General features: G+C 37.3%; 1 protein-coding gene across 1 annotated transcript in view; it reads left to right on the forward strand.

Annotated features, from left to right (window-relative positions):
* The window catches only part of LOC128657877 (gastrula zinc finger protein XlCGF26.1), a 138,780-nt gene that overhangs the window by 922 nt on the left and 124,896 nt on the right, over nucleotides 1-12,962 (forward strand). The window contains exons 2-5 of the mRNA XM_053712306.1: nucleotides 519-624; nucleotides 5,094-5,198; nucleotides 11,259-11,406; nucleotides 11,640-11,720. Of these exons, the coding sequence (XP_053568281.1) occupies nucleotides 556-624; nucleotides 5,094-5,198; nucleotides 11,259-11,406; nucleotides 11,640-11,720 (403 nt within the window). The 5' untranslated portion in view covers nucleotides 519-555. The remainder of the gene's footprint in view (nucleotides 1-518; nucleotides 625-5,093; nucleotides 5,199-11,258; nucleotides 11,407-11,639; nucleotides 11,721-12,962) is intronic.

The raw sequence follows: 12,962 nt of genomic DNA on the forward strand, positions 1-12,962 counted from the left end.
GGTGTATGTGTGTGAAAGAGAATCAGGGAGCCTCACTATAGTATTATAGCTTTGTAAAAAGGTATAGTGGTGGGATATGTTTGTGTGTGTGAGTCAGAGGGATCCTCTCAATAATATTATATATCTGTATATAAAATACTGGGGAGGGGATTAAGTGTGTGTGGGAAATACAGAGGTAGACTCTTTATAATATGAACTAGCTCTGTATAAGGCACTTGTGGTTTACTATTACTTATGTATTGTATAGTACACCCTCTAAGCTCCCTTCTCTTTTATTCAAAAACAAAACAACCTTTATCATCAGTTATGAGTGTGTGTGGAATATGTGTGTATATGCATGTATACATTAATGTGATGCATATATATAGGTATAAGTAACCTGGGTATTTGTGAGTTGGTGTACATATGTTTGGGATATACATGTAAACAGATATATTTCAGCTGTGTGTCTATAGTATGTGTGTATGGCCAGTAATCCCTTATCTGTAATTTCTGTCATGTACGTGCCACTGTTGCAGGTCTTAGTGTTACAGAATATCACTGACCACGAACAAGATGAAGAAGAAGCTGCCTGAGCGGATCCTGAATCACATCCTGGAGATTCTCTACCTGCTGACGGGAGAGGTGAGAAAATATAACAACACCACAGTAACCTCCTGCAGTGAATATGTGTATTGGTTGCTTAGCAACAAGAGGTGACAGATGCTCAGAGATAAAGAAAGAGCCAGTGTTTTAAGGTGTTTATGCAAATACAAAAGTGTAAATTCACCTGAGGAGACAGTTACTACCCAGCAGCCTTTTGTTATTTGTTCTATCATACCCATACACAGGTCAGCAATAGGCAGCTTATGAAGCAATGACAGGTTTAGGTTAAAAATAATAAACTGGTCTTTATATAGTATAGACCATTGTTTCTCAAACACAGTCCTCAAGTACAGGCAAGGTTTTCATTATAGCTGAACCAGTGCACAGGTGAAATAATCAGCTGATTGGTAAGAGAAGGTTAGTAACAATAGTGTTACTGATCAGGGGATTACTTCACCTGTGCACTGCTTCAGCTAATAAAAACCTGGCCTGTTGAGGGTACTTGAGTACTGCCGTTGAGAAACACGGGTATAGACAAGTAGTAATTTGTGCAGAAGAGGGAGTGCTATTGTATAGAGTGGGCATACGCATGCGTACATTTGCCATATATAGATAATAAGACAAAAAAGGCAACACACATGGTATCCAAATAAAAAAAACTGAACTTTATTACGGCATTGCAAAAAATACAAACGCGTAAGGACACGTCCCCCTTTTCCTTTTGTTTGTGTGTTTGTATTTTTTGCAATGCCGGAATAAAGTTCTGTTTTTTATTTGGATACCGTGTGTGCTGCCTTTCTCGTCTTGTTGCATATATTCGGGACACGCTCAGTCCTCCATTTGGCCTGCACCTCGAGTCTTCAATTATGAACATTACGGAACTGCTGTTCTATGCCGTCTGTGACCAGAGGCTGTTGCTGATCTACAGAGGTATTCCTGGAGCCACACTACCCCCCCTTCCCATATATAAATAATACCTGCACGTACACCCGCTAGCTGGTTAGTCTGCTCACATCCTGGTAATTTCATTGTGCATGTTACCTGGATTTCCTGTAATTTATCTATATATGTTTTTTTTGTTTTTTAAACTGCATGCAAAGATACTGGAATGTATCTTACAGGAGCCAGAAATTGACCTTGCAATATATTACACAGTGATTGCTTGATTAGTGAATGAGCTTAGTTATATTTTTCCTTAATTGCCCATTCCAAAGGGGATATTCAAAAAGATTCTTAAGGCTTTTGCCCCTGGACTGCAAATAAATGTGAATGTTGCAAACAAAATGACCATTTAAATGCTTATAAAATGTATTTTGCATGCAGACCTTTTTCCAATGCAGCTCTTAATTGCTGAGACATACTGTGCATATGTAAAACCTTTATTGTGTAGACAGATATTTTGCAAGGAATGTTAACTCCTTAAGGAACAAACAGTAAATACTTGCTAGACATCATGATGTATTTAAAGCAAAGATTGGTCTTGTAAATAATATGTAGATTGTATTTTTACAATTATATTATTTGTTTAAATATTGAAAATATGTCTAAAGTTTTCATTTCTATAAATTACTTTAGTTTCTATAAAGTGATGTTGAACTAGTTTTCTATTTATCTCTGTTTATGTAATTAAAGTCAGTGTTCTCCCCAGGACCCCAGTGGGTGCACAACCCGGCTGAGTTTACTGACCACCCTGCTAAAATGTTAGCCAATATTACTTTAAATTATTGCACAAATTATCATGAAATACATTTATGTTAAATTATGCAGAAAATTATATAATATTAGAAAATATTACACTGCCCCCACACTGCTTCATAATAACACCCGGCTGTGAAATTCCTTCTTTTATAACCTGTTTTATATCTGTATCTAATTGTCTTCAGAAGGGGAAACAGATAAGGGGCAACTTAAGCCCAAACATGGCAGCACCCATACGTTATAGAAACTTAGTGGGATTTAAAAAAACAAAAAATGTCAGCGTTAAATTACAGGAAAAGGAAACAAAATAAATAATGAAATTATACTGTAGTCTTTTTATCTACATATATTTAAACATCTTATATTATAATTTCACACTGTTTAATATCCTTTTAATTCCTGATATATACTATATGTATGTGTGTGTATATGTATATATGTATGTATGTATATATCTATATATCCAAGTTATAACACAAGCACTTACTGGACTTGATACAGGTGAAATAAAAAGTGATTTATTCCATATAAACAAGTGACGTTTTGGGGTGTTCACCCCTCATCAGACCAACAATTGTACAGAGTGAATCAAACATTTTTATACCTTAAACTCCACCCACTGTGCAAAAAACAACCATAGAAAAACCAAATACATTGTGAATGGTCATAGTTACTAATCCTGTGTTAATATTATACAGTGCAATAATAAACATATAGTGGGACCATTTGCAGAACATCACTGAGTATAGTCAATCCTTGTTAGTTATAAAAATACATTCTCTATTTAATATAATCACAAACCTCAGTTGTTATTCCTTCACTGAGAAAATGACATCATAAGCCCCGCCCTCAAACTTTGTGTTACAACAACACGGGGATGTATCAATGTGTATGATAAATGTATCAAAAACTATTTGACATAACGGTATCCGAATCAGTGTATGAATGTGTATAAAGATACAAATGCCTAGTGTAATCACTTTCAATTCCTATAGGCGTGTCTATAGTTCTATATTGGACCTAGCAATAGAGATAACAAATCTATATACCAGCTATTGTCTAAGATATCGCTCCAAATGTATCCTCAGAATTACCTACATGTAGACAAACTGATCAAAATATTTTCAAAAAATAAAACATATCCTTATATAACTGCTTAGTTTATTTTCCCCATGATGTAACTGAAATGAGACTGACATTTAAAGATATATATATATATATATATATATATATATATATATATGGCTGTACCATATACATAGTGAAAATTTACATATGCTCCCTGATGCTAACTTTATCTATGTGTTTAATTATATATGTTTAACTTGACTTTTGGATTGCATTTTTATGTTTTTATTTTTTTAAATACTTCGATCAGTTTGTCTACATGTAGGTAATTCTGAGGATACATTTGGTGTGATATCTTAGACAATAGCTGGTGTATAGATTTGTTATCTCTATTGCTAGGTCCAATATAGGACTATAGATACATAAATAAAAAGAGAGAAGCGGTCAAACTGGGAACGAACAAAAGCATAATAGCTTGTTCTATGGCTAGTTACCACTCAAGAAGCAGCCTCTTTTTGCTCAACATGTGCCTTTCACAGAGAAGAACTTTCCTGAAGCATATCAGTCTGATCCTGACTTAACAGTACAGTCCAGCCCCGAAATACCAGGCAATCCCTCTCTGAACAAGAGAAACCGCAAAACCCCAGACGTACGTTTCGGCCTATTGTGGGCCTTGTCATTGAGGTGCAACCATATCCCTGTAGGCACACTGAGCAACGGGTCCACGTCTGGATTCCCGCATCACACTTAGGGAGACTTCCCTAAGTGTCATAATTTGCATAAATAAAAAGAGAGAAGCACTCAACCTGGGAACGAACAAAAGCATAAAAGTTTGTTCTATGGCTAGTTACCACCCAAGAAGCAGCCTCTTTTTGCTCAACATGTGCCTTTCACAGAAAAGAACTTTCCTGAAGCATATCAGTCTGATCCTGACTTAACAGTACAGTCATGAAATACCAGGCAATCCCTTTCTAAATGAGAGAAACCGTAAAACCTCAGACGTACGTTTTGGCCTATTGTGGGCCTCGTCAGTGAGGTGCAGCCATATCGCTCTACGTACGTCTGGAGTTTTGCTGTTTCTCTCGTTCAGAGAGGGATTGCCTGGTATTTCGGGGCTGGACTGTACCGATAAAGCAGGCAACACAGTGTCAAATGCAAATAGAAGCCTTTATTCCACAATAAGGAAAAAACATAACTTATCGGTTCTAGCCAGAACCTTTGTCAAATGGAGGCTGTGACAGACCTGGGTTATGGACGTTATGGGGTTAGGCCCTACCTGTTTTTTCCTTATTGAGGATTAAAGGCTTCTATTTGCATTTGACACTGTTGCCTGCTTTATCGGTATTTCCATTTATTCTTGGCCAGGTTTGGGGTACTAGGACTTTGTGTATTTTCAACAGCAGCAGTGAACCAGGCAGTCGTTTGCATGGTGAGTGCCACTTCCTCTGTGCAGTGTGTGTGTGTGTATATATATATATATATATATATATATATATATATATATATATATATATATATATATATATATATATATATATATATATATATATATATATATATATTTTACTGTGTGTGCAGATATTTTGCAATGCAACACTTAATTCCTGATATTTACTGTGCATATATGCAATATTTATTGTGTGTGCAGATATTTTGCAATGCCTTGACTTGTGACTGTGATGAGATGGGGAATATGATAACAGGATAAATACATGTGATGTTTTTATGTTTTACTCTTGCAGCGTGTGACTAACTCACTGACAGCGAGTCACATGACTGGGGACAAGACGACAACAGAGAGGATACTGACTCACACCCTGCAGATCATGTGCCTGCTGACAGGGGAGGTGATGGAATATGTCATAATAACAGCTGCATGTCCCTGTCACTGGCTGTATTTGTTTATTTACACATATTAACATGGTTTGTAATGATTACGATATGCTGATTGCAGCCTGACATGCCCTCGCTTATTCTGTACTTGGGGTATATAACCTTTTCACACTAAGGGCCAAATATATGTATTTTTTTTTGTATATACTTTAAAAAGCAGGTTTAACCTGAAAAACAAAACATCTAAAAATATATTATTATATTATAATAGACCACAAATATTCAAACATTTACAGAACATGTTTAGCATTTCTTATTACTGAGGATGGCCACAAAGCTGCCACATTTCAAAGAAATTTGTTTATGCAAAGAAAAGTTACCAGAACCTGTAAAACAGAGTTAAATGGTTTAGGGGTTAATGCCTGTTAGGGGTTTAGTGATTTTGGGGAACTATTATAGTGGGGCCTGTCAATTTATAGGTTAAATGCTTTGAGGGCAGTTTATGTGTTTATTGCGGAGCGATCAAGGAGCCTATAATGCCTGTGGGTACTGCCCACTGTAACAGTTTACAGCTTTTAAAAAGTGGTATTAAACGTTTATATTTGTATGCATTGTGCACGTGATAATCATCTGGTAATATCATGATAACTTTGGCTAGCACGCTAATTAGCTCATCTCATTATAAGCATGTGATTTACTAATTACATTTTGTTAAATATTTTAACTGGTGACTTCAAATACCAACAATTATGGGAAGTCTGGTAACCACCTAGTAATTTTATGTTAACTAGTATGCAAAGCTCACAGGTAGAAGACACAAAGCCATACATATTAATATCCACCAGGATCGTCCTGTCTGTTATGCCCCACAACAGAGTTTGTCAGTTCTAGTAAACTAATATGTCACATCTATTTACTCACCCTTGTGTGGCTTCTAGTATCAATGTAGACAAACAATCCCAATGCATGCAGGCACGCTATTAACCCCTTAATGACCACAGCACTTTTCCATTTTCTGTCCGTTTGGGACCAAGGCTATTTTTACATTTCTGTGGTGTTTGTGTTTAGCTGTAATTTTCCCCTTACTCATTTACTGTACCCACACATATTATATACCGTTTTTCTCGCCATTAAATGGACTTTCAAAATATACCATTATTTTCATCATATCTTATAATTTACTATAAAAAAAATTATAAAATATGAGGAAAAAATGGAAAAAAACACACTTTTTCTAACTTTGACCCCCAAAATCTGTTACACATCTACAACCACCCAAAAAAACATATGCTAAATAGTTTCTAAATTTTGTCATGAGTTTAGAAATACCCAATGTTTACATGTTCTTTGCTTTTTTTGCAAGTTATAGGGCCATAAATACAAGTAGCACTTTGCTATTTCCAAACCACTTTTTTTCAAAATTAGCGATAGTTACATTGGGACACTAATATCTTTCAGGAATCCCTGAATATCTATTGACATGTATATATTTTTTTTTAGAAGACATCCCAAAGTATTGATCTAGGCCCATTTTGGTATATTTCATGCCACCATTTCACCGCCAAATGCGATCAAATAAAAAAAATTGTTCCCTTTTTCACAATTTTTTTCACAAACTTTAGGTTTCTCACTGAAATTATTTACAAACAACTTATGCAATTATAGCATAAATGGTTGTAAATGCTTCTCTGGGATCCCCTTTGTTCATAAATAGCAGACATATATGGCTTTGGTTTTGCTTTTTACTAATTAGAAGGCTGCTAAATGCGACTGCGCACCACACGTGTATTATGCCCAGCAGTGAAGGGGTTAATAAGGGAGCATGTAGGGAGCTTCTAGGGTTAATTTTAGCTTCAGTGTAGTGTAGTAGACAACCCCAAGTATTGATCTAGGCCCATTTTGGTATATTTCATGCCACCATTTCACCGCCAAATGCAATCAAATAAAAAAAAAACGCTAAATTTTTCACAATTTTAGGTTTCTCACTGAAATTATTTACAAACAGCTTGTGCAATTATGGCACAAATGGTTGTAAATGCTTCTCTGGGATCCCCTTTGTTCAGAAATAGCAGACATATATGACTTTGGCGTTGTTTTTTGGTAATTAGAAGGCCGCTAAGTGCTGCTGCGCATCACACGTGTATTATGGCTAGCAGTGAAGGGGTTAATTAGGTAGTTTGTAGGGAGCTTGCAGGGTTAATTTTAGCTTTAGTGTAGAGATCAGCCTCCCACCTGACACATCAGACCCCCTGATCCCTCCCAAACAGCTCCCTTCACTCCCCCACACCACAATTGTCCCCGCCATCTTAAGTACTGGCAGAAAGTCTGCCAGTACTAAAATAAAAGTTTTTTTTTAAAAAAATAATAATAAATTTTTAGCATATTTACATATGCTACTTTGTAGGATCCCCCCTTAGCCCCCAACCTCCCTGATCCCCCCCAAAACAGCTCTCTAGCCCCCCCTCTGACTTATTGGGGGCCATCTTGGGTACTGGCAGCTGTCTGCCAGTACCCAGTTTGCAAGATAAATAGTTTATTTTTTATTTTTATGTTGTTTTTCTGTAGTGTAGCTTCCCCCCCCCCCACAGACCAATCCCCCACCCCCTAACTAATGAATTTTAATTTCAATAGTTAGTACTTTTAAAACTTTTGAGTACATAATTTTTCTGTAGTGTAGCGGCTCCCACCCGCTCCCTCCCCGTGCACGCGCCCGCCCCCGCCCTCCCGTGCACGCGCGCGCGTCCGTGCGCGCCCCCGATCACCCCCGCCCCCGATCCCGCCCCCCTCCACCTCATCAGGGCCATTGATGGCCGCCACCCGCCTCCCGAACCGGCTCCCACCCACCAACGGATCTTGCCGGTGATGTCCGGTGCAGAGAGGGCCACAGAGTGGCTCTCTCTGCACCGGATTGCTAAAAAATGTTATTGCAGGATGCCTCGATATCGAGGCATCACTGCAATAACCGGAAAGCAACTGGAAGCGAGCAGGATCGCTTCCAGCTGCTTTCCAGACCAAGGACGTACGCCACACGTCCTCGGTCATTAACTGTATTTTTTTTGAGGACGTGTGGCGTACGTCCTTGGTCCTTAAGGGGTTAATCTAACAGCGCATGGAGCTTTCCTCTTCTAACTCCAACTAGTCAGCGGGTAAATCACATGACTGTTTAATCCAATGCCGCTCAACATGGACAACGTAGCTGCAGAATGAAGATCAAACCAGAAAATTTGTACACAAAACAATGAATAGAACTTGTGCTATATAATGAAAACTCTAAACTTTATTTAGTGAACTTATCCATCTTAAAAATGAACATTAAATCATTAAAGACATCATGCAAATCCAAGACTGGCATTTTTTTGCTACCATGCCGTATTTATAGCCCTAAAACACACTAATAAAATTACTCTGATATACGACTATCGTGTGTCTCATTGATGAAAAGATTTCATGATGTCACTACTTAATTTAAAGGGATATCCTAATACATAAATACGTAATATCCAAATATTTAATCCGCAAAGTGGAGTACCAAATTCGATGGACCATCCCATATCAAAATCAGATCATCAATAAATCATTTACTTTGGACAAATTAACTCCTTTAGGTAATTCATTTTTATAAACAATTTATTGATCATCTGATTTTGATATGGGATGGTACATGACTTTGTGGATTAATTAAACACTAATGTAGTGGGATTCACACTTTACCTATCAGTATCAGAAACATCAAATTGAATATTTAGATATTACTTTGAAAGTTACAAAAAAACAGCCTTATTCAAACTGTATAGAAAACCCATATCGGGCAACTCCTTAGTACATGGTAAGAGTTGCCATCCCAAACAAGTTCTTTATGGGGTTTCAAAAGGCCAATTTATTAGATTGAAATGGATTTGCATTAATCAAGACGATTTTGAACGACAAGCAGAAGCTCTTTCTGAACGATTGCTAGAGAGAGGATGCATGTGATTAATAAGTCCTACAATGAGGTAGCTAATATGGATAGACAATCTTTATTGGGTGGTAAATAAAATATCTGTATGATACATTAAGTGGCATTCATTAAATATTATTTAGAACAATATTATAAAGTGTGTAATATCATCCACAGACATTGTAAATTGTTGGCAGCAGATAAGAAGTTGGAAAATGAGGTACAAAAAGATTGCAGGTTTGCTACAGATGAAATCATACACTTGCCAAAATAATAGTCCCTTTCTGTCTCCGAATAATTCCTGGTTAAGATTTAACGGTGTGTACAGATGTGGGAATACAGATTGTAAAGCCTGTGAACTTGTAGCCATAGGTACACATTTTTGTTCCATGGTGATAAATGAACAAATTGAGGAAAGCTTTAACTGCACTACCACAGTTGTAGTTTATTTACTGGCACAAAATGTAAGTTGCAATATACAGGGTTAGCCACCAGGGATGTTCGTTGGAGAATTTGTGAACAAGTTAGAAGTCCAAAAAGAGGTGGTGATAAATTGAAATTGTTGGAGTAGCAAGAAATGTATTGGATTTTAAAACTTAGAACTAGAATACCAGAAGGGCTCAACTCAGAATATGACCTTTTTGGCAATGAGTCTGAGTCGTCAGTAGTTTGAATTGATATGGAGTAACAACTTTACTCTGACTTTTTGTATCAGATAGTTGCTATATCTGTTGTATATTATCCATTAATTCGTATACAGAATATGATTACATTTTAAATAATATTTTGTATTGATGGTTCATATGTAAATGTGCTTTTTAGTAATAATGATATATTTATGTATTTGGATATCTGTTTAAATTAAGTAAATGATAAAGCATGAATAAGGGGCTGTGACCCCGAAATGTTGTTTTTCTATGTGAATAAACTGTCTATATTGAAATATTGAGTGCTAAGGACCATCTTTATCATTGACTATTCGTTTAGGGACCTGACAGTGTCCTGAGGTCTTTCGTGCACTCCTCCATAATTGTGCTGTTCTCATTTTTTCTCTGTTTAAATTAATTAGTGACATCATGAAATCTTATTACCAATGAGACACAAGGTAGGATTACATCAGAGTGATTTTATCAGTGTGTTTTTAGGGCTATGATTATGGCATTGAAGCTGAAACGTGTCAGCCTTGGATTTGTGTACAGATATTTTGCAATCCAACACTTAATTTCATATTTACAGTATACTGTGCATACTGTGACAGAAAGTCTGGTTTGGTGATAGAGGGAGTATATATTAGACCAAGTTTAATACATTTCACTTTACCATTTTGCTAAGAAACCCCAGGGAAGTGATTAGTGTTTTTTAGTTGTGAATACCTTACAGCTGTTAAAGACTATTAAACTCAGGTGTGGCTCATGATTACTGCTCCTATGGTTTAAAAGGGAAGCATTTCTCTAGCTAAGTAGATTACAGCCAGACAGGAGGCCTGATATGATGTGTTGTGAAAAATATTATGTACTAAACATCTTGCTGGATTTCTGTTTGCTGTTTCATTCTGTAAAGGACATTTGTGTTGCTGCAGACAGAGATTTGCTGTTTTAGAAGCTTTTGCAGAGAAGCTTGTCCTTTTGCCTTACCTGTGAACAAACTGTATGCTGCTGATGCAATTGATGCAGCTGCAATCATGGAGTTTTTATTATATAGCAAAAGTTCTGTTTGTTTTTTCTTTTTTCTACTTTTAATACCCAATCAAGAAATACTGATTACATGAAGCACAGACTAAGGTATCTCTTGACTAATCTAGTGCGTAATATTTAGTTTGGGTAAGTGGTGGCATATATATGACTTTAAAGTTCACATTCCAGCCCTTAGTCTTATGGTTAGAAAATTTGAATTGCTGGAGAATGTGCAATTCTGGAGAATGGTGTGAGCGCTGCTAGGGAATGTGACATTATACCAGTGTCAGGGCTCAGTAATTCTTCTTATTATTTTCCCATCTGGCCCTGGGTGTATTTCCTACCTGCTGCCTGTGTCTCTGTATGTTCTCAGTAACATTATTCTGGCTTTGTCAATAAAAGTGTGTGACAGAATCTGTGCTGCGCCTTTAAAATCAGCGCTAAATGAGTTGTGTGTGTTTCAGGTGCCTATAAAGTGTGATGATGTTGCTGTGTATTTCTCTATGGAGGAGTGGGAGTATATAGAGGGACACAAGGAGCTTTACAACGACGTCATGCTAGAGACTCACCAAGCACTAAGGACTATGGAGATCCCAGGAAACAAGAGCTCAGGTAACGCTGTGTAGTAATAAATATCTCACTCAGGAAATGCACATACACTACAGAAGTAACTGAAAGAGTGTAAATCTACAGTGAATCCGTTATGTGTGATCTTATGAGCTGTCTGATTATAAACAAGTTTTATACCCAACATAAATATTAACACTTTTTTGTACAGGGAAAATTAGAATACATTGTACATTGTGGCATGATTAGCAAAGGAAACTAATGTTATTCTCTTTTAGAACTAACAGGTCACAGTGATAAACATCTAGACACAGGAACATATGCAGTACAGAATATTCAGTCATCAGATATCTCTGCAGGTGAGTGATCTATGGTATAAGCTTCACAGTTAGAAAACTCAGATTCTGAAATGAGCCTCAATACAGACAGATGGCAATAATACAATCGGTTTGGTTCATAAACATACCTTGTCTTCCTTTCTGTCTCATCTTCTGCTTCATGCAAATACCATGCACACACTTGCCCTCTCTTCTCTCTCACCCTCTGTTTCATGTGAATAGTACACACACATGCCCTCTCTTCTCTCTCACCCTCTGCTTTATGTGAATAGTACACACACACGCCCTCTCTTCTCTCTCACCCTCTGCTTTATGTGATTAGTACACACACACACGCCCTCTCTTCTCTCTCACCCTCTGTTTTATGTGATTAGTACACACACACGCCCTCTCTTCTCTCTCACCCTCTACTTTATGTGAATAGTACACACACTTGCCCTCTCTTCTCTCTCACCCTCTGTTTCATGTGAATAGTACACACACATGCCCTCTCTTCTCTCTCACCCTCTGCTTCATGTGAATAGTACACACACATGCCCTCTATTCACTCTCACCCTCTGCTTCATGTGAATAGTAAACACACTTGCCCTCTCTTCTCTCTCACCCTCTGTTTCATGTGAACAGTACACACACACATGCCCTCTCTTCTCTTCACTCTAACCCTCTGATTTACGTAAATAGAACACACATGCCATCTCTTTCTTTCTCTCTCACCATATGCTTCATATAAATGGCACAAACTCACCCTCTGTCGCCTTCTCTCTCACCCTCTGCTTTTAGTGAAATAACACATGCGCATGCCCTCTCTTCCCTTTTTTTCTCACTTTCAGCTTAATCTAAAGGACACACACATGCCTTCCCTTCTCTCTCACCCTCTGCTTAATGTAAATGGTACACACACTTGTGCCCTCCCTATTCCTTCTGCTTATCCTCTAGTTCATCAAATTGTATTCTGAAAACTCTGATTTGTTGTGAATTAATTAATTTTTGCCTTTAATAAATATATGACTTAATATAGGAATAAAATGGCAACTGGTACTTTGCAATATAATTATTATTTTGAATCCATTACTGTAGTGGAACATTATCTAATCTACAGATTATTATATGTACGTTGAAGCTCTGAAATTAACTGAATGTAGCTCGCCCTCGCTACCAGACCAGAGCGGTAGTGAGCTACATTCAGTTTAATGGCGCGATTGGGAGTGCTGTGATTAGACAGCGCGCCTGCGAAGTGCTTTTGAAAACCAAGACCTGATCAGA

The sequence above is a fragment of the Bombina bombina genome, chromosome 4, assembly GCF_027579735.1.
Source record: "Bombina bombina isolate aBomBom1 chromosome 4, aBomBom1.pri, whole genome shotgun sequence".
NCBI classification, from domain to species: domain Eukaryota; kingdom Metazoa; phylum Chordata; class Amphibia; order Anura; family Bombinatoridae; genus Bombina; species Bombina bombina.